This window comes from Polyergus mexicanus, unplaced genomic scaffold (assembly GCF_030449975.1).
Source record: "Polyergus mexicanus isolate NDT 795.1 unplaced genomic scaffold, iyPolMexi1.0 SCAF_26, whole genome shotgun sequence".
Taxonomy (NCBI): domain Eukaryota; kingdom Metazoa; phylum Arthropoda; class Insecta; order Hymenoptera; family Formicidae; genus Polyergus; species Polyergus mexicanus.
Window position 1 is genome coordinate 3,326,395 of NW_027223346.1, and position 24,233 is coordinate 3,350,627.

The 24,233-nt window shown below is 33.6% G+C and overlaps 1 protein-coding gene across 3 annotated transcripts in view; it reads left to right on the forward strand.

The window, feature by feature from the left end:
- Positions 1 to 24,233, forward strand: part of LOC138943410 (uncharacterized) — a 333,199-nt gene that overhangs the window by 9,498 nt on the left and 299,468 nt on the right. For all 3 annotated transcript variants that reach the window (XM_070314244.1, XM_070314247.1, XM_070314249.1), the window contains one exon: positions 10,181 to 10,355. In XM_070314244.1, coding sequence (XP_070170345.1) covers positions 10,181 to 10,355 — 175 coding nt within the window. The remainder of the gene's footprint in view (positions 1 to 10,180; positions 10,356 to 24,233) is intronic.

Consider the following 24,233-nt stretch of genomic DNA (forward strand, 5'->3'; position numbering starts at 1 on the left):
CGAGAACTGATTGTAGTTTTATCGATATCTTGCACGTCTGATGTGCTGACATATATTTTATCTTCTCTTTAAAGATATTGGATTTTCAACAATATATTATATCTGTATCTTTCGCTATTCTGCAAGTTGTTGACAACTTTTGTATTCTGTCTATTCTTACGCTATTCCCGATTTTCGATCACTTTGCAGGAAAATTTCAGTTTTTGCCAAATTGAAGCGATATTTGCGTAATAAGTAATGGAAAGTGTTTCTATGGAAGATTGGGCAAAATATTACATATTATATTTATGCCGGAGTAAAGCCAGGTCAGCTGATCGTCCGCTGGCCCGACTATATAACGGATGCTTGTTGCGAGAGTATCAACGCTTTTGATTATCGGGATTCCGTGCGCGCAGACTCAATGCGGGATTAATCCTCTGCGAGGGAACCCCTTTCACTTACCAATACCAACTCGTCGCATGTTCGAAAGTTTCGCGAGCGTCGAAAACTTTTGCGCTTCTCTTTTATCCGAGCGAATTCTATCGGGAACCGAAAATCCTAATTCGCACCACGCAACACTGGCTTGACGTAAAGAAGAACGGGCATAACGTGGCCATTAATTTAGATAATAATCATCACAATCAGGAACTATACATTTTTTTATAATCTATAATTATAATTTAAAGATTTTTTACGTGTCCATTTTTTATAATATTCTCTCATCGTAGCTTCATATAAAGTGTTTCACACTTTATTATATTTAATGCGTTGACACATAAATTCTATTGTCGTATTTATCGTATATTTTTTTTATACATGATACGCGCGTGTATTTTTTTTATAACATGCAAGTAATTTTTATTAATTTTTAATTTTTTTTTTTTTTTTTTTTTTTCCTATATTTACAATTACATTATATTTTTAATGTTAGATCAATTTTTTTTTTTTTTTCATTCTTAATCTACATTTAATAAAAAATGATTAATTGAATAAATACATTTATTTTTAAAACTTTGAAACATTTTAATTTTTATATAAAGAGAAAAAGTTACTCTTATGTCAAATTAATTACACTTACACGATATACATATATCAGGGGATATACCAGGTATATAAATATGAAACCGGAATTTTTGTATAGAAAATACACGTTTATTGTATGAAAATGATAAAAAATATTTTATTCCAAGTATTGCCCATTGCTAGCTATACATTTTTCCCATCTCTCTGACAATTTGTGAATGCCACGCCAAAAAAACTGTTGCTCCTTTGAGGCAAACCAGTCATCGAGCCATTTTCGTACATTTTCGTAAGAAGTGAAGCGCTGCTCGGCAAGTGCGTGTCCCATCGATGCAAATAAGTAGTAATCGGATGGAGCCAAGTCTGGCGAGTAAGCCGCATGCGAAAGTATTTCCCAATTAAACGCCTCGATCGTTTCCTTGACCGGTTTTGCTGTGTGTGATGGTGCATTATCATGAAGCAAAATCACTTTGCGTTGCCTTTTTTGATATTCTGGTCGTTTTTCACGCAAAGCTTGATTCGAATCGATCATTTGTTGTCGGTAGCGTCATCCTCATCCAACAATGTTTGCAATTCGCTGTCTTCAAACTTGTTCGGTGGTCTTGCACGTTCTTCGTTTCTCACGTCAAAATCGCCACTTTTGAATTTTTTAAACCACTGAAAGCACTGTGATTTACCAAGAGCATGCTCACCGTAAGCTTCGACAAGCATTCGATGCGATTCTGCAGCAGTTTTCTTCAAATGGTAACAGAAAATCAATGCTGTCCGCAAATCGTAGTTTCCAGGCACAAAATTCGACATGTTCAACGCTATTAAAAACTATGCTGTTGTACGAAACTTGTATTGTTGTGAGTTGAAAATCTTTATCAGATGTCAAAACAAGAAAATGGCGCCAATGACATGAAGCTAGGACCATCTATGGGCAAATTCCGGTTTCATATTTATATACCTGATATCTGCGGATAATATTGTAATAGATATTATTTCTCAATCACCGACATTTTGTCAATTCTTATTTTGCCTCAAGCTTGCGTTACGTTTACATTTATTTGATTCGCGCGTGAGATACTACGAAAAGAGTCCGCGCGCGTTTCTTTGCTTTCGCGTATGAGATATCAAATGATAATTCCGGCTGCGTTTAGTAAGACGCGTGTGACAGCGGCTCGATGCACGACGATGCAGAGAGGTACTAATTAAGCCGCTATCGTTCCGACTTGCTCGCTGTAATTCCGCGTTGTTGGCATTGTGGCTTCGAATTCCACCAAGTGGCTGTTGGCCGGACGCTTTTGGGGTCCTCCAGAGCGTGGTCCGAGGCCTTTCAACTCCGATTCCACACACGTGCGTCTCGTTATCGTCGTCGTCGTCGTTGTCGACGACGTTGTCGTTGACGCTTACGTCGTAATCCTTGCCGTTTCCTGTTGTTCCCTCTCGTCATGTTTCAAGGGAGCACAAGCTGCAAATTAATTTCATTCTACTTTGTATCTTTTTATATAAACATTGGCGTACTGTTGCGAGTAAGCTTTGTAGATTTTTTTTTTTTTTTTCATAGTTCTGTCGCTCTTTCCATGATGTAAGTCATTAAAAGATGCACGATAATAGTGTAATAGAAACAAAAATCGTTAATTGCATGTAAAACTTTAGTACATATTTTTTATTTACGTTGAAAGCTTAGAGGTAACTAGAGTGCGCAGACTTTTACATTAGGAATGCAAATGATGGTAACTTACATTAAAGATACAAGTAAAAAGAAAAGCAGTTTTTCCATTGTCTATAATATTAACGTTTTGCAAAATAAGTTAATTACATTGTTATATAACAACGGATTAAACTTCGACTTGTATCGATTCTCACAGAAACTTTCTATCTTCCGTTTAATATATTTTTGAAAGCATCATGTACATATATAGAACAAAATTATTTTATCCATTAATGTTGTTGATATTTGAAATTTTCGCTAATATTTATATGGATCAGTAGTTTATTCAAATTAATGCTATATATTATGCAAATAATGGAAACGAGAACTGTACGATAAAAAAATTTATTTTATGAAGATATATATATATATATATATAATATTTATTATAAAATAATACACGTACATTTATACTAATAAATTCGATAGAAACGATGAAAATAACAAGTAGCATTTATCTATTTTCATAAAAGCTATTTTGTATATAAGCCATATCTCTTTTTTTATTTTATTTTACTTCAGCGCACTATAATATGTTACGCATACATACGCTACGATGATAGAAGATGGTAAGAGGAATGTAAATTTGATAGATAAAACTTAAATAACGCGTTCGATAATAAATATAAAATTTAAATAATGCATTCTTATTCAAGTAGAACATCCATAAGAAGCTTTTTAAGAAAAAAATTTTTAAATATAAATGAAAAATCTTATTTAGAAACGTCAACAGGCATCAATTAACGATGATAACGCGTAATGTACATGTAATATTTCAATAATTATACGATAATATAGTTTGAAAATTTCGGCATCAAAATCGACTCGAAAAAGAAATAGTTTGCGTGAAAGTTCTCATGAAGGACGGATGTGTATCTTCGTAATTCTTCCGAAATTTTTTGCGTCACATGTATACGTTTGTAAAGAGATTACGAGACGGAATCACACATTCGTTGAATCGACACATTCCTTTACAAACTCAGTCATAATCACATTTCGCCGTTACAGTTTTCAATTTTTTTCTTTTTTTCTTCTTCCAATCCCGGCTTTTATATTCCATAAATGTTATCGAGATGTTTGGAATATGCCAGAACTTTATTAGAGAGCAACTTTCTGTGTTATATGTTCCGTCGTCGCGATAGAGGGTATGAATCTGTCATAGTTATCCACATCTTCTGGACAGTTTCCTGTTTTCGGTAACGCGTTCGCGCACGCTTTTCCATAGCGAACAGTATTTTTGTGGCGAATTTTGTTAAAAATGTGAGCGGAAAAATCTATGTTAAATCTATATTGAAGTCTTTGTTTGCCGGAGAAACTGATATTTTAGAATGAGCGATAGCAACGATATCTCAAGCTTCGGTATCCGCTCCGGTGGTCGTCGTCGTCGTCGCGCTGACTCTCGGCGAAAAGATTCGAGAGATCGTTCGAGAAGTTGCGGATGTTGGGACAGACGAATGGGAAGTAACGAAGAGGCAATCGTGCGGCTATAATAGCCACGCAAAACTAGTCGGAGAAGTATTGGCACGAGACATCGAACGCCCGATCGACTGAGACTCTTAGTTAGAGTTTGCGTGAAACAGAGATAGATAGAGAGAGAGAGAGAGAGAGAGAGAGAGAGAGAGAGAGAGAGGGGGGGGGGGAGAAAGAAAAGGAAAGAGAGAGAAAGAGAATTGAGAATCATCTGAAAAATATATCCGATTACGCGAGAATAATCGATGGTAATGAATTAACAATTATTTATTATAAAAACAATAATGAATTACATCACGAAGAGGAATTATAAGAATAAAGTATACCGTCTTGCACAAAATAAAAGCTAAAGCATTTGCTTTAAAGGGATATAGCGTAAAATGAAAGCATATTTCACATTTCGCGCATAAATGAATAATTTTTCATTTTTATTACGCTTTGTTTTTTTTATTAATTCATTCGTAAGCTTCGATTTGTCATTCTTTGCCTTATAGTTACCATTAATCTAATCATATGAGCGTGTATAGAATTATAATATATAATTTGTAGTTATATACAGTGTTAAAGCTTATATACATACACTTCACAACACACAAAGATACGCTTGTTTTTATTCATAACATTTTTATAGCATTTGTTCCAATCTCTCGTAGATTATTATAATATCGTGCGTATGTAAATTTAGTAGTATTTAATTTAATAGCATTGAAATAAAAAAATGTTATTTAATATATCATTCTCTTTATTGAGACGCATCGGATAAAGATGTTAATTTTGGAAACGCGCGTGCAAGTTTGAATTGTCACGAATTGGTATAGATCGTTCGATACGAACGTTCGGATAAGACGATGATTTTGGTACCATTCTCAGTCTCGGCCGCTCACTCTCAAACTTGCAGCATCGGCATCAGCCGCCCTCTCGCAGCAGCGAGAGTGGGGAAGTTTACGTCGTAAACTTCAGGTCTTAAGGGTGGAATTATAGTTCGGTGGAGCGAGCGCCGCGCAACGCGATTGTTACCACGACGAGCGCTTTAAAAGTTGGTTCCAGGTCTTCGTGTTGGTTCGAGGGGGAGTAGGAAAGTGGATTCCGGGAGGATGGAAAGCGCGGGACGATGTGAAAGGGGCGAGAAGGGGGATGGAGACGCGGTTAAGTTGCCAGGAAACTTTGGTAAAACTGAAAAGTTAATTTCGTCGTGTTAAATTACTCGAGCGCCCGGGCATTAAACTTGCAAAAGTTGGTCGGATGACTGAAATACGTATCCTCCCTTCTCTCTTCTCCTCCCTCATCCTAATCTCTCTTCTTTTCCTCTTTTGCTTTTGCCGCTGCTAATTGATCTAAGACGCGAGAGTATAACGAAATCTGATTGCTTATTCCGAAATTGAAACGATGCGCAGAGAGAAATATTACGAAACGAAGGCCAGTTCATATTTTAAACATTTCTTAATTTATGCGTACATTATTCGTTAATCTAAAGATTCATGTAATGTATGTATCCTGTTAGATATTGATCCTTATGTTATCTTCGAAATGGTTGTAAAAAAAATTGTATCATTGCTCAATTGGTTAATATATTCTGCTATTATTTACAAATCTATACCTTCATCTACAGATAGATAAAATCTTACTCTCTCATTTCAATATTTTACTTAAGGTTAAATGCATTTATCTCATACGTTACATTTATAAATTGAGAGTTATTCTACTACGCTATATAATTCGTAATATCTCTGGGATTATATTAAAATATCATAAAAACGTTTCAGACTTTTCCCTTCTTTCTTTTCATTGAGTCTTCTTTTATTTATAAATGATTTGACTAATATAATATTATCTTTTTTTAATTACATTTCAAATAATAAATCACATACAAAATAAGAAGCCTTTTAAGAATTAAACTTTAGAAACTTTCAAAGAAATAGTAAAAAATTTTACTTTTTATTTAATTATTTTTTTTAAATCGAACAATAACATCCAGTGATAAAAAGTTTCCTTGTTAGCTTACAAATGTATTATACATGTTAGATATTTTATATATAATATATCTGTAAGCTAACAAGAAAATATATATATATATAGTATATATCATGAAATACTTTATATATATATAAAGTATTTCATGTTTGAATACTTGTTAAAATAGACTGTTACAAAGCGTCTTGTGAAATCTGTTAAACCAATCTATCGGATGTGATCGATCACACTTTATTTAATTCTCGGGTCGTGTTCCAAATCGGTCGAACTTCAGAAGAGCGTGCTCGTAACGGTGCACGTTTATGGCGAATCGATTGAGGAGAAATAGAAAGGAAGTAGGAAAAGGTTGAGAGATATTGTCTTGCAAAAATCTATTTATCTGCGTGATTTATCATAGATACGATGATTTATCGTATATACGTATATATATATATGATTTTTCATCAAAGGATCATAGATAATTTATGAATTTATCGATACGTGAATCAAAACGTAGGATTATGCAACAATGAGTAATCAGAAATGCGGGCTCATGGAATGACCGGAATATATTTGAAGAATAGAGATGAGAGAGAAAACTATAAAGAAAGATATCAAATATATGTGACTATACGAAAAAAAAAAAATTTTCGATATTGAATTAACTTAATTTCAAAAAAGTTTTTTATATTGTATTCAATTAAAACATAATTAACATATTTTCAATATTAAATACTCCTTTAATATTATTTTTTTTAATATTATTGCTTAATTTTTAGAATAATGAATTTAATATTTTCAATATTAAATTTTTAATATTAAATATTATAAAGAGAAAAGAGATATTTATGTGTGTCAAAAGGCAATACATGCCATGTAATTTTTGAATATCAGATACACTCACACATACATACAATAGCTTAAAGGTATGTATATTAAAAAGTTAATATTAAACATTTTTTATTTATTATAAAAGCATTGTCGAATTTGATATCAGCGATTAATTAGAGTTATATACATGTATGCATTATGGCTGAATGCGTCCAATCGATCGGCGCGAACGGTTGTTGCAACTGGGTGATCAAAGCTGGTAATATTTGCAGCATATCTACTAAATTGCATCAGAATTAATCTCAATGAATTGTATTAGCTCCACAACACACTTGACATCTTATTATAAATTCTTATCTATTAATTAAAAAAAGTTTTAACTAAAATATATAGATCATTGAAGCAGTGTTTTAAATATTTTAGTATTAGTTTACATTCGTAAACTAGGCTCTACAGCAATAGGAATTTTTTTTAAATTAATTAGAGATTCAAGATTGTTTTATAAAGAGTTAATTTTTTAAATCTATATTATTAAAGATATTATACGTATATATATGTATGTATATAAAATCATGGAAGAGAAAAAAAAAAGAAAGAAAGATACGTATATGTAATTAATATAATATAATAAGCTTTGCATAAAAAGTAAAAGAGGTGAGAGAGAGAGAGAGAGAGAGAGGAAAGAGACGAAACAATCTTAACGTTTATAAATTTCTTATTGTTAGTTAAAAAAAAAAAAAAACACTCGTTTTGTTTCGTTGATGGATTTGATCGGTAAGGTCACGGTCGTAATCCTCGCTGACACATATGTATACATACTTACAATTTTCACCGATAAAGTATGTATGTGTGTTTGTGCGCGCGCGCGATACAGCGCTTGCGTAAACACGTGAGAGAGACGAACTTTCGCGACAGTTATAGGCGAGCTTTTCTATATCCCTTGTCGCACACACACAGGTATGCGAGAACGAGGGGGAGATGTATTTTATAAGTAGATTTTATGGAAGCTGTATGAATCTGTCCTGAAGAGATTTTTTTCATAGATTCTTGCCAATCTTTGATATATATATATATTAAAAAATTAAAGATACAAACTTGACAAAAATAGCTTCAGTTTGTATTGTTTAGGAAAATCAGTAAATACTAAAAATTGTTCCAACTTGAAACAAGCAAAGCTATACATGCTATATAATTATCAATATACTCTTACTATTCATTAATTGTAGATAATTTTGATTATATTAATGTAGAGTTATCTTTCATATATGACGATAGACATTATGTTTTATTTTTTTGGAGGATTTTTTCGTATACTGCAAAATAATCAACGGACAATTTCGCTTATCCAGCAAACATCAGAGTCTGAACGTTCGATATTTGGATAGTCAGTGAGTTCGGATGTTGGCAAAATCACGGTCGCGACTACGCTGTAGTGAGAGCATGCGCGGCCGTTCTGTCTCCCTCTCGCCTATCCTTGTCTCGGAAAACTTTCTGGTGATGAGCTTTGTTGGTCGTTTCCCCAACAGGACGGAAAAGTTAAATGCGAAAGTTTTATCCGATATCCAGTACCTCTGCGCGCCTGGAAAAAGGTGTCCACGCACATGGTTACATTCGGATTGTTCGCGTTATTGTAGTAGTGCGTCTCTGTTTCACAATATTTCGTTATAAATAGAATTCGCGTATTAAAAATAAAATAGGATTTAATATATTTCGACATATTTAACATTACACATTATAAACTGCAATTGTTTATTCTTTTTGGATATTTCTCTAATGTAATAAAGAATAACGGCGGAGTAAATTCCGAGAGGCTATTCATTCAGCAAATCATTGAAGCACTCCGGTATAAAATCAAAATCGAAATCACGAGAAATCGGTTAAAATTAGAAAAAAATCTTTCAAAATCAAAGTCACGAAAATCTATATATATATTATTGAAATCATTTGAAATCAGAATGAAATCTCTGAATTTTTGAAATCAATATGAAATCACAGTAGAATCAGAAATGATTTCAGAAATCACTGTTCAGATCGTATGAAATTACATTAAATCACATGGTTTTCTAATTGCTTGAAATATTCATGAAATCGATAAAATCATTTGGGTAATTGTTTCGAATAGGGCCTTTTCTGAATTTTAAGAAATATGATCGGATCTGCCAGCCCCCATCACCCCCAACCCCACAAAAAAAACGAAAAACCCCCAAAATTAGGTAATTGTGTACTATAAAGTCCACTCCAGAGCCAGACTAAATTTTAGTTTTAAATCAACAATAGGTTTGGGTTAGGTTATATCTTCCGGAAGTGAAGCCCCCCCCCCCCTACGGGGAGAGAGGGCAGAACTCACTGCGTCCGCATATACACTTTTCCATCCACACAACAATTTTAGGATGGACACATGCGCGAGTTCCGTCCCCCTCTATGGGGAGGTTCCACTTCCGGAAGATTTAACCTAATCCAAATCTATTCCTGATTTAAAACTAAAATTTGGTTTGGGTTAGGGGTTAGGTTATACAATATCTTCCGGAAGTGGAGCCCCCCTGTAAGGGGGGGAGGGGGCGAGATCCACTGTATCCACGCATATACTTTACAAAGTAAAGCGAAGTCCACCTCGCAATTGTTGTGTGGATGGGAAAGTGTATGCGTGGACACGGTGGGTCCCTACGGGGGGGGGGAGGGGGGAGGGCTTTACTTCTGCACGACATAACCTAACCCAAACCTATTTCTGATTTAAAACTAGAGTTTGGTTTGAGTTGTGGGGTGTACCTCACCTTGCTTTTGTAATTTTGGGGATTTTTCGGTTTTTTGGGGAGTTGGGGTAATGGGGGACGGGCTCCACCGACTGATTATCACTGTTGGAGTTACGACAAAGAGTTTTACCGAGAGATCCGATGATATTTCTCAAAATTCAGAAAAGGCCTTATTCGAAACAATTACCATCATTTGAAATTGACTTCAATCTGAAATCACTCGTTCATTCGTACTCACTAATGCATAGCTCCTCGGTGAATTGAGGTTGTGTATGTGGATTTTGAAATTAAAGAAAAAGCTACAAATATGTATATACTAAGTTATGAATTGCAAGCCTCTTTTGCATCTTTTTGATAAATATAAATATAACTGTAGAGAATAATGCTAGATTCGTGTTTAATTATTTGATAAATGGGAGATTTTTTATTTTAAAAATCTTAAATTACTGAATCATTATTAAAGTGCGGATTTATCTGTTAACAGAATGGCGTCCAGGAAAACAAGACAGAATCACTCGATACAACATCTGCTCGAGCTACCCTCGAATCGAGAGTCAAAATTACCGCGATTTCCCGCGAAGGAGCACACCCAACCGCCACCGTCCATGCCAACCCTCCGCCAAGTTCCGGTGACCGTGTTGCATCCCTCCCCGAAAAAGGTAAGTGGGACACGAATAATTCACGGATAATCCGCGACGACAGTCATACTATCTTAATTAAATTGCTTAAATTTCGCGCGTATAATTCACACGCAGCATGACGACATTTTCGATGATGTGCCGAAATGATGTCGGTCCCAAAATCGTATGAATAATTAAATTTAATAATAAAAAATTGCCGAAGAAGATCCTATTTTTTAAGGATAATATGATTATTATCTTGCGTAGAGAATAATCATTGAAGCACACGTCAGCTCGTCAGACACATACATATATCGTATATCAAGTATATACCGACATCCTGTATATCGAGTTGAGAAATATCAAGTAATTCTTCAAAGGATTTCTTCTTGCAATACCGAAATATTTTTTATACATAAACGTAAAATTGATCCGTTTTATATATTATAGTTTTTTTTTCTTTTCAATTTTTCATATCGAGAAATTTGGAATGTAAAATAAAAAATTAAATGTTTTTTTAATTGATCACTAATTGATACTTGCATCTTATTTGAATTCAAAGAATTTCGACGAAGTTACAATCGTAATAAGAAAAAGAAAGTATTTTTATCGATTTTTAAAATTATTATTTATATTATTATATATTTATATTATTTATCAATAAGACACACTAATATTATCCTCACCCTTCAACTCATTTTGCACTCGATGAGACCAATCAAAAAATTGCAAGGATATCGCAAATTTGCCGCAACGTGAAAAGGTAAGATCTACGTGGAACGTAAAACAAAACGATTGTAAAACGGCATAAAGCGCTGACGTTTCACATTGTCACGCAGTAGCTGTTTTTATCGATCATTTTGTACATTGTGGGACATTGTTATTACTCGTATAAATGTCGACGCGTGCTTGAAATCCGTGGCGCACAGCGGAAGAGATAATTTTCAGATTTATCACTGCGGTATTGACGATCTTGTACTCTCGTTAATAGCATCTTATATGATTCGTTGCGCTGAGACTAAATCAATAATAGAGGAAATATGCGAATGAAGTCATTGCACAATCCGTATATTTCTAAATTATCGATTTTTTAAATGAAAATTTTTTACTGAGATCTCTCAATTTATCTAAATTAAGAAAACATCATTTATTATATATATGACGACAAGTTTATATATTATTTTGCGAGGAGAAAGTGCATAGATTATTTAAAAGAAATTTCAAAATTTTATTATAATAGACAATATATATATATCTAATTAAACGTTTAAAGAGATGTTTTTACAACTTTTTTTCTAGTTATTTCTGTAATTAATATTTAATTAATTATGATTATGATTCTGAAACGCAAATATTTACATTATGCGCAAATATTTTCACTACATGTATAGTTTTAACTCAACAGATCATATAAATAATATATTTGTATCTGAGAATTTTTATTGTATCTTTGATCGCATTATATTGAATATTGAAATTAATATATTGAAATATTATAAAATTTTCTTCTTATCTTACGGTTTCATATTACTATTGGATGATGATACCTTCATGATATAAGAACGTTCAAGTTTATCAATTTATTTTAATGGTTCTTTTCTCTAATAATAATCACTCTTGTTTGCGTTAAATAGTTAAGTAGCTTTTCATATATTACTTTCAAAATAAATAAGAAGAAAATATATTATTATCGTTATCTTAAGTGAATCTCTTATCGAGAGAAAGAGACTTGCTATTACACATTATCGGCCGATAAACGAGATATCTTCACTTATTCTACGTTAAGCTGAGGGCATTTCTCGACGTCGTTGCAATCGATATACAGCAAAGGCAGTTGCCGAGGAAGTAGAGCTCTTCTTTAGCGCTATAAGGGATGAATATATATATTTTTCAAAGAATAGAAAATGTATAATTTTAGCAAAAATTTTTCTCAAATCTTGTATAACGATCTACTATGTAATTAATTTAAATTAAATATATATTAATGCTTTATTAATACAAATTTTTAAAATTCAGTATTTAAAGTATATTTTTTTCAAATATTTGGAATATTACACAATATTGTCACAATTTAAATTGGATATTGTAAACAATTTGTTTGTAAATAAGCGAAAACTCTTATCTCTTTTCTTCATTATATATTATATATTAATCAGTTTATATGATAATTAAAAAAGGAATGTGACATATAAAAAATGGTGCGCCAAACATTGAATATAATAGCTAAAGGTGTCTCGTTAAAGTTAAGATGGGCGCTTTACGGGCATATAATTTGCTATTGAAATCTTGTGAATGGAGCTAGAGCAGAAGCGTCTCGAGCATACGCAAGATGGTGGGCGGGAGGAGTGAATTTATGATAATTGCATAAATCAGAGCTTTCCTCCACAATAATCATAATCTATTGGGATAGTTGCGCGAAGTTAGCTATTTAGCCGTGGGCAAGAATCAAGGGAAGGAGTTGGAGGGGTTGTTCTGTACAATCCTGAATACGATAAAGTCTTCGCTGAGATTGAAGCTGGAAGGGAGATGGTCTTCATTTTCAAATTATCGTAGATGCATCGCTATAATCGCTTAATGGAAATTAATATTTTTGACAGCGGATATACGGAGTGATTTAAAAATTAGAATTATAATTTGAAATAATAATTTTATATCAAAATTTAAGATATATAATGATTAAAATCAACAATATTAGGAAATTTTCTTGTATATGTATTACAAGAAGGGGAAAGAAATAGAAATAGATTTTTAAAAATCAATATGAAAAGCTCCAGTAGTGAGGAAGTTAAAAGCTAGTAGAACAGAGGGTGCCACCAGCAATCCTTTGGAGTTTAGGAATGCAATGTCTCGTTTAAGACTGCTCCAGTCTTTCACAATACTTAAGTGAACAATAATATAAATAAAAATATTAAAACATATATAATATATATTAGTAAAAGCGTTATAACAAAATTTTTTTGTTATTATCGCAAAATAGGAAATTGAATTTTTTAAGATATAGAATGTGAAACTATTTTTTAAGATAATGTGCGCGAAGGATTTTAGATTAAATATTACTCTTTTCAGCAAAGTCTAAAAAAGTTATTAATAAATAAAAGAGATTAGATTATACAACGTGTGTCGTGCAAAAAAACTTCACACTTTATTAAGATTATAATTTTTAAAGCCTTAAAAATATTTAGTTTGGTATTAATTCGCAAGGATAAAATAAAATAAAATCGCGGAATGATATTTTTTTACTAACATATACAAGGGTGTCTCTCTCTATAGTATACATACACAAGGTTCTTATCGTTTGAGTAATTATTTTTATGCTTTTAATACCCGAGTTTGATAAAAACAGCAATTTCCCATATGAAATTTATTAAATTTTGATTTGGGAAAGTGTTATTTTTGAGATTTTTGATCAAAGTGCGAAATAGGAAAGTTTCTTGTTTTAGCGTGCTGAATTCACTCCTTGTTTGGACATGCAGATCTGGGACACTCTGTATATGTATACTGTAGAGAGAGACATTTCTCACTATATTTACTATTATTAAAACTCAAGCATTTAATTTTTGAAACAATTATCTTTATGTTTGACACTATTTCTTTTTTCTCGTCCAAGTGTAAATCTTTCGTCTCCAAATGTAAATTTTATTTCCTGCAAAAAAAAGTACACGATCATATTCAATATGACTTGCGTTATCGCCAAAAGTTTAATGACACCTTTAGTCTTATAATAGCGTGTCATACGGAAAGTGCGATTATATATATATATATATATATATTGTTTAGTACTTTCATAAGAACGAGTGTCACCCCAAAGTTATCGAAATTGACCCTAATACTCCCAACTTTAGTAGCCAGTGACGTTAAAACGCCATCAGCCCGGCTTCTTGGCTATGGGAAATCAACGGCTGACTGTCATTTCGGAATCACTGGTGATTTCTTTATTAACGGCATGGGTCTTCGCACAGGCGTCGCTGGAATATTAATGTCGAAATCTGCGCCTCAACTTTCATGATCGTTACGGTTACGATTATGATTACGAGCAACCGTTTCTCTTAAAGGGGAACCCTTATCCTGTGCTATAATATTCTTTCGACGTACGAGATAATCTTTTATATTCTCGATACGATGTTGATAGACATTGCAATCAAGAAAGCAATTATTTTAATTAGAAATCGACGATATTTAATAGTTTTTTTTTTTTAAATAGATTAAATTCAAAAATAACGAATATGTTTTTACTTATTAGATTAATTGACAAGATTGCCTTTTATTTCCTTTGTATGATATATTTATAAGAGCTTTTATTAGTTAATTTAATTGACAAGATCATAACAGAAACTTACAGAAACGTTGATTGATTAATTGAAAAAAATTTCTTTTTCGTTACGATGGAGAAAATATACAGTTAAAAAATCGACCGTAACTATTTACTCCGTTACTTTATAGCAAGGTAAACAAATATCTGTTTGGGCATGTGCTAATCTCACGGTAGGTTGGAAAACGCGGCGTTAAAATACCGGAAAGCCAGCCCCAAATCCGTTTAAGGACGCGTATTTATTACTTACGGCCATCTGCCTCGCTTCGACCTCTGATTTGCATCTTTTATACGCACGGTGTCACAGTAAAAAATATTCCGTTATATTTCCTAGAAGCGAAGATCGATTGATAACATGTTATTTTTTATTGACGGAGAATTTATTCTCGCTTTCTTCCTTTCTCAAATTAAACGAAAAGATGATTCTATGAAATAATCAAATGTATACATATATCTTGATTTAAATTATGTCGAATTTTTAAAAATTCTTGTATATTTCATCACCGGTTGTGTCATTCGACCCCTGTTCCCTGGAAAGTTTGCTTTTTTGTATTTTGCAAGATACTGTTAGCGATTCTCTCGAGGGAACCTGAAAAGATGAAGCACAGTACCCTTTAACTTTGTCGAGCTGTCACGTTGATCGGGGTTGGAACGAACCCTCCAATTCACTCACGGTGGGAGTAGCCACGCGGTTGAGTGAATTTTTATGAATGAATGCGCGAGGATACGCAGAGATCCAAGGCTTTGGAATGTGCACCCTGTTTTCACCCCTGTACCTATATTTACGACAGTGACTCTCAGTTAAAAATTTTATCAGGCGTTTATAACGAAGCGATCGGGCGAGACAATTTTTCAAATTAGTCGGGCTACTTTAAGGGACGAAATTTCACGATAAAAATAGAAGCTTCCGGAATATTATTTCGATCACTGATACTATTATTTAGGGATATGCTTTTTTTTTATTACCATTCAGGATTTTTTCCGCAAGAAGATTATTTAACAGAATCTGATTAGAGAATTTTTTTATTGTGTGTGTGACGCGTGTGTGTGTGTGTATAAATTTATTTATTTCTTTGTATTGATTTTTTTACGTGTCCATAGTATATTTTTGTATGCATTTCCAATATTTTCTGCAGCATGAAAATAATATAATTGTGCACCAACATTGTTGTACTCTTTAGCCACAGAGCGACTCTCATTCGCAAAAGGGTCTGAGGTTGAAGGTGTTAGCGGTAGTACAAAAGAAGACTTCACCCTTCGTAGCTAGAGGGGAGTTTATAAAAATCGTGTCAATTAGTCCTCGAGAAAAGAAGACAAGCCGGGATACAGTGCTCGACGAGTAAGGGCTTTTAATTTCCATTATAAAAAGATCACTAGCGGACAATTTATTTTTCAAGTACTGTCAGATAGCATTTTAAAAAAGATTAGGTAAATGAAGACTTTTCTCTTTTATTTATTTTATTCTATTTTATTACATGCTTTTTTAGAATTATCTAATTTTTAGTTTTTAATATTTTCATACAATAAAGTTTTAAATTAAAATTATACTTAAATAAAATTTACTCACAAAATTTTAAATACAAATAGTTTATTAATTTTTAACTTTAAAGCTTAATATTTGCAAAATTTACATTTTTAATAAGAAAATAGACTTTAAATTAATCTAAGAATACATGTGACAAAAAGTTTCAAAAATGTAAAAGATAAATTGTACACTTTAAATTCATAAAATTCATAAAAGCGAAGTCGATTATATTTCTTATATTTAAATTAAGTGTGAATTTAACAAATGATTTATTTAATATTAGACAATTTTTTATGATTATGTATCAAATACGGTATGTCTCTCTCTCTCTCTCTCTCTCTTAAATGTTAAAACGTGGAAACCATGTTAATATTACGTTTAACGTTCATCTAATATTGTTAATACTGAGCGTACGCGATTATTATCTTCTTTTTGTGCTTTAATTCTCGCTTGATTGCGCAAGGAAGAGAAATGGTTTTACTTCAGGCGGATTTCTCTGTACTTGAATGAAGGTTGTGATTGCCTTCGGTGAAGAAGGGAGAAGCGTCGATCGGCCTAGGTACTGCTCCGGGTAAGGATTAGCCCGTAGGGTATTGTAACGTCGTAAATACACCCCCTTTTTACCCCTCGAGCTTTAAATCCCCTTGCCACCGTATCCGCGTGTTTGCCTCTCTACGATCGGTAAGTTCGCCAGATATTCTCATCGACATTGGTTTTTCATTCAAAATGTGAAATAATTCTTCTCGAGCTGTTTCTCTCTCTCTCTCTCCTCTAATCGCATTTTCGATCAATTAATAATCCCACGACTCCAATTTTCTTAACTTTTTTATTTTAATAAAAATAAGAAGAGTTTATGTGAAAATTTAGCTTATTCAATATTATTGTTCGAGTAATAATTTAGAATTATTATATTTGACATATTAACTATTATAGGTAGAAAAATCTTGCCAGATTAAATATTATCTACAGCTACTTTAGATCTTACGAGTTTTTTATTATAATATTTTTTTTATGTTTATTATATATTTTAAAACAATAATTTATATACAATAGCATTGGTGTAGATTATTTTAATCAGCGATATAAAAAGGTAAAATTATATAGTTATACCATATGAATAATCGTATCCGCGCCGTTTTTCTCGTATTTCTCAATCTCCTCGATGGAAGCGCTCCATTGTATTTTATATGCAATATTTGAATGATTTCCGCGTAGAAAATGATGGCTCGTTTATCGATCGTAAAGTTTCCCCTCGCCCATCTCGTGCCATCACTGTTATCAAACGCGATCACGGATTATAATTCCAACAGTGTGCTTACAGGGGAACCCTGTAGTTTTTCGAAGAGACAGAGAAAAGATTAGGGAAGGCACATTTCGAAGAGGAGGCACTTTAGTCCATGTTGTCGTCTCGATACTTATTCGGCATCCCCCAGTTCTACCTCGCAAACGATATCTCGGAGCAAAATCCCGGTCGCTGCGCGCCGCTTATAGCGAGTAGGAATAGAAAGGGTTCGCGAAGGGCCCCGGAAGGAGTGCGGGGTTATAATGAAATATAGTCTCGTTCCGCCTCGTATAAGACTGCATTAAGATTATACGTTGGCGCGCTCCTTGGCGACCGAAGACGGTCGAAATAAACGGGACGGCGCGGCGCGGTAGGGCCGCGGTGGCTGATGGCTAAGGGTAAAAGGGGTAAGGGATTCCTCCTACGGTGTTTTAATCAAGCCGGATTTGCTGCGGCAAGCCGTGGCTCCAACTTTCATTTTAGCGAACCCCGCCCTGACAAGCCGTGCACGAACGTTTTCGTCTACTTCCCTTCGTCCTTCCACTCTCTCGCTCTCTCTCTCTCTTGCACTTTCTATCCCAAGTTCTCCACTCGTTCGGCAGCTCGAGATCTATACGTGTGTTTGCCCGGCATTAAAACGCTATCCCCGTTTTACGGGGACGCGTGATCCTGATCCCGTTCGTCTCCTTAAGAAGCCGCGTGATCGGAAAGGGTTGCGTTAACGTGGAAACGAAATTACGTGCTTTCGTCGAGAACGCGTTGTTGGTGAAGAAAACTTTATCGCATACTTTTGATGCGATAACATCTTATTGCATCTTATTTCATAATTTTAGGCAGACTTTATAGTGCATTAATTCGAATAAAATTCAAATAAAATTTCAATAAAATTCGAATAAAATAAAATGAGAGAAATTAGCAGTGTATTTAACAATAATATATAAATTTGCGTAATAAATTCATTAAATAATTTAATACACAAAATAAATCGCATCTCGAATGCATCCCTATATGTATCGTAGACTTCACCGCACGTGTTATACGCGTACATCATGCGCATCATCGTAGTAACGGATGGGTTAACAAGTATGCCACGGGATTCGCAATAGTACATTATCGGAAAACGGTAGGGTATCCTCTATTTCTGTCCCTTTCTCGCATAACGCTTTTGCATCGCAACCGTTTCTAGCTCGCCTAGCGGAATTGTTTGCCGATCTCATCTCTCCCGCATCTCTCAGTCACTCTCAACTAAACTCTCTTTCCCTCTGACACGAAGAAGCTTCGTTTATCTAAGCAATCGATGCAATTACGTGTGCTTTCTCAGTCGCTTCTATCTAGTGAGCTATTTGTTTCAACGGTGGTAAAATCGTGACGAATTCATTCAATCTGTACACAAATCTTTAGATAGTTTTAATTGATATTGTGCAAATCTACTGAGTGGAACAGAGATATGAATCCATAAAACAGAATTTTGATACATACCGATGTACTTTTATCACAATTATTTAACATGTCATAATAAAATTGTAAATTTTTTATAGAGTTGTAAAAAAACTATACAATAAAAACTTTATATTATATAATTAAAAAAAAAATATATATATATATATATTTTTGCTTCCTCACACAGAGGAAGCTTTATTTTTGATAAAATTCTTTTTCGAGTTTGTTATGCCAATATGTTCAGAATGTTCCAAAACGTCGAAAAATTATATTCTTAAAAAATGTATGTATGTGTATCTATGCATGTACGCGATATATTGTACAACCTCTAACTTCCGCAATTTTTGAGATATCGGGTTAAATTCTTTTACATGGATTGAATATTATTAAAGGGTGATTGGTACTGAATTTGGTGAAGATCGATGACAAAATTCATTTTTTTTTAAATTTAGGATTTTTTGAGAAATGTCTGTAAACGTTAAAACTTTCGCAAATTTTGAGATATCGGATTCAATTTTTTTTACGTGAATAAAGTATTATTATAGGATGATTGGTATTGAATTTGATGAGGATTGATGAAAAAGTTCATTTTTTATAAAATTTTGAATTTTTTGAGAAATGTTTGTACACATCTTAACTTTTGCAAATTTTGAGATATCGGATTCAATTTTTTTACGTGGATAAAGTATTATTAAAGGATGGTTGGTATTGAATTTAGTGAGGATTGGTGAAAGGTTTCATTTTTTATAAAATTTTGAATTTTTTGAGAAATGTTTGTACACATCTTAACTTTTGCAAATTTTGAAATATCGGATTCAATTTTTTTTACGTGGATAAAGTATTACTAAAGGATGGTTGGTATTGAATTTAGTGAGGATCGGTGATAGAATTTTTTATAAAACTTTTTATAAAATTTAGACAGCTATTAAGGTGTTAGAGTACATTACTTACAGCTCCGTTCCTTTAAATTGTTCATTAATGTTTAGCGTGTTATCTTTTCTTATAATAAAGATAATTAAGTGTTTCTTAAAAGAGTTTTTATATTTCTGAAAATGTATAATCTATAATATAAATGTATAATCTATAACGATTATATAAAAATAAAAAAGTGTGTAAATTAGAAAATAGCATATTAATAATAACTTTTTCATCTTTCTATTTCGCTCACAAAGTTTCCTTTACGAGGAAGCAAAAATTTAAAAATCCATTTGCTTTAAGGAGCTTAAGCTTTGCGAGATAAAATGATGAGGAAGCAATGTGCAAGTTTCTAATTTGCACAATTTTCAACTTATTTTTTCTTATATTTCTATGAAAAAATGAGAAAAATATCTTTTATCACTGTTATCTCTGCGTTCAATGTTTCATACATATCTGTAACCTCGCGCAAAATTACATAAATTAATATGCATTAAATTTTTAAATAAACTTTCATAATTTAAGTAAGTTGAAATAAAAGGAGAATCTATATTCTAACAAGATTTTCCGAATCTATATTACGACTTTTTTAAAGAACGGTTTATATTATATATCGTTATTTAAATTCGATCAATCGAATTAGAGTGTATCGTTGTATTGTATTGTTTATGTTTTTTCTCTCTTACGTGAGATATACGTAACGCTTATATTTATAGACTTGCTTGTGTCAGAACTGAAATTTCATAGGATCAAACTTTTCATTTCAGATTGCGAAGCTCATATTCCGTGCGCTTACCGCTTCTACTTACAACTCGTGTCTGAAATACATAAGACCTTTAGCTTACGTTCCCAATACAGATTACCGCTCCTACTCCTTCTCAGAGATAAGAGTGTCCTCTTCTTTTAGCTCGAGGTTGATGCTAAGCCTCGGGGATCTGTCAAAATTTCATATTTCGACGCTTATTCCAATCTGCCACCCCTATATTTGTCTTTTGCGTAACCGATACTTTTGGTTGAATCTCGTGCTATCGCCTATAAATTTTCGTATTAATCACGCTTTTTTCTCTAGTAACGATAACTCTTTTGATTATAATTTTTATTGCGATAACATAAACTCGCGATTGATAATCTCTGTAAAAACTGATTATATAAATAATTATATATATCGTAATATTGATATATTAATGCTTTGTCTCTAATAGATTGTCTAATAAATTTAAAGTTGAGCGATGTTCTTTCTTTTAAACGTTTACTAAATCCTTGGGTAAATTTTATACTGCTCAGATCTAATTTCACTTTTGAAAATTGGAAGGATAATCCAAGGACTTTATCATTCCTTAATTTTCCCGATGAAGATATATGTAGGTGGAATTTGTTTCATCTTGACATGCGAGCTGGACGCTCGGAAAGGCAGGAAGGTAGGAAGGAACATACGCCAAACAATATGGCATCTGCCGCGAGAAAGCCTGGAGCGTTCCGGACCGGTCAGTATGCAATATGCTAAGGTTCTGCCAGGCTTCTACCCCCCTTGTCTGACGCCGTCCCACGTCCCTTTCTCTTACTCTCTCTCAGTCTCTCTCTCTCTCTCTCTCTCTCTCTTTCTCCATCCTTCGTTCTGGTCCTCTATAACCTCCGAATCCTTGGGTTTGGGAATTTAATTACAGTATAGTGCCTACATTGTAGCCCCAGCCGGCCCGGAAATAAACTCCCCATTGTCGCGGCACAAAGCTTCTATTTGTCACGAGACCTGGGCGTTCGACACCCTTGCGAGAGGCGCACCTCTTCCGCCACCTGCCCTTCGATATCGACCTTTGTACCGAGGCTTTGACTTACGTCGTTTTGGCCGAACAAGATCGACTTCGTCCACCATTCGAGTACTAATCTGATTATAAGCGCTTTTCCGTTGATATACGTTTGCCGCAGATTTCAAATAATTCCCTCGAATATCTTTATCATTTTCGTAATACGTCAAAAACTTTTTTTTCTTTATTTTTCACCGTCAAATATTGCGATGATAAGAATAACTTTAAAATAACCGCTAATTTTGTAGCGAATACTATCTTTCGTTAGTATATTGTAACGCGAATATACTCTTTCTTGTCGTATCGCATAATTAATTAGAAATAACTATTTTGCTTTACTGTTAAGTTTCCCAACTTATAATAACGTTTGCTTCCTCGTGATTCTTCTCCTATTTTTATTTGAAACCCTGTTAACTATAAGTATACGTTTCCTCGAACGCATAAGCTAGAACCCGTCCAAGCGCGCTCCATTCACCGTTTTACATTATAGAGGAGATTATCCGAGTAACCACAGCCTACCTTCTCTAACAATCTCCCTATTCCGCTTCTTCGCGAACTTCCATGTAATAAGTAACAACGCCATTTAATTATAAATGTTCGCATCTCTGGAACGAACTTACCTGGCTCCTACCTCAGTTTAATCTTGATCATGACGAGAGAGGCATTTGTACGAGAGAAACTTAAACATTTTACACGATCGAAAGAATTATTATTATTAATTTATATAATTCGAAATTTTTCTATATATCTTTGATAAATACAATATAAAAATTGTCAAGAGAAAAAAAGAGAAAATTTTTTTTTTCTAATTGACAATAATGTTTATCTGAAATTTATCTGAAAAAAAAACTTTGCAATCTTAGATTATATATGTATATGTATATATAAAATATTTTTACGCAATCTCTTTCAATTTTAATATAAACTGTTTACATAAATTATAGAATACATACGCATATAGGATTTTTCTATATAGAAAAAAAGGAATTGATTTCAAATCTTAAAAATATATATTTCTGTCAATCTGGCACATAGTCTCTTTGTATCAAAATAATTCTCTCTTTTTCAGAATTTCACTTTGATAATACGAATGTTACAAAATTCAACTGTAATTTATAAGATACGGGGAAAGCGCGATGCCCTATAATTAATGACGGCGATAATTAAGGCAATTTAACAATTCAAATCGTGCACGTCGAGAACTCGACAACTTTGTTGTCGTAACGTTTTTTCGCAATTGATTATAAGTATCCTCGCGCGAGATATTGTCAAACGATCATGCGATGAAGAGATAATTTTGTGGAAAGACGAACCGCTGTCATTTGACATTGGACATATTGGATTTAGCGAGCTAATGAGATTTTTCTCGTCGATGCGTTCGACGCCAGATACGTTCGGCAACAGTTTCACCGTCGATTCCTCGATCGAAATTGCCGTCATCGTCGGCCCATAAATATAACGAGCAGTAGTGGCGTTTCTCCGTTCGTCGAAGGCTCTCCTGCATCGAACCGTAAAGCCTCCATAATTATTCACTCGTCGTTAAATCGGCCGTCTACGCGACAGTTACGGCTTCCCGTAATATACCGTGCATACTGACTACGCGTTTCCACAATGCAAGCGTGTGTTACGATGTATTAACGTTTGTTCCGGGGATATCATGAGCCTCGAGAAGCGACATTCTCAAATTACATCTTTGCAAGCATAAAATATTTATCAGTTCATTGTACGCTGTATTACGCTTAACTATTTATAGTCAGAAAATTTAATATAAAAAGGATTGTAAGTCCCATGTAAGCTTCGTCGAAATCTGTATAAGAAGACCAGTAGTACGGAAGAATGTAAGAGTATTCTCTCTTCCTCTTTCTTTTTCCTTTTCTAAACTTATCGGAAAAATAAAATTTCTGCGATTTTTACTTTTGGTAATTATAGCTTCTCTTGTAAAATCTTTATTTAGTTTATTAATTATTTTATTATTTTATATGAAAAATGCCGACGTGACATACACGATATGCATAATAAATATAATATTTTCGATATTAAGATCTAAATTAAATCCATATTTATTTACGGATAAATTTAAGTCAAGATTTTATAGAAAAATTGATATTATATAAGTAATTAAAACATTGCATTTGCCCAATCCTTTTAATTAGCTAGCAACATTAACTTCTCCGATTTCCGGTATGCACGCGCTTGTATTCCAATCTCCTTTGGCAGATCGTTAAAAACGAAAGGACTGGGGATGGGATGAAAGAGTAAAAAAAAAAAAAGAAAAAAAGGAAGCAATCGAGGGGCGCAAAAGTTTTCGATGAAATCGCGAGTACCCTCGAAACTTGCCGCTCGAAACGGTGCACGAGATTCGACGGAAAGCGAAAACCGTTTCGTTATAGGTGGATGGTGTCGGCTCTTCTGAGATGCGGATGAGATGGAGAGAGAGAGAGAGAGAGGGGAGATGGTGGTAGGATCGGGACGGGCGGCGGAACGGGCCTTAATTGCCCGCGAGTTAATTAAACTGTAATTCAATCGCGCGAATTCGCCGATGTTTTATCGCGGCGCGACGCGCCGTTAAGTTCGCGCGCTCGGCGATACGCTCGTTACGGAAAGTATACGAGACCGATGCGTTTTGCGTATAGTGAGCGGAGAG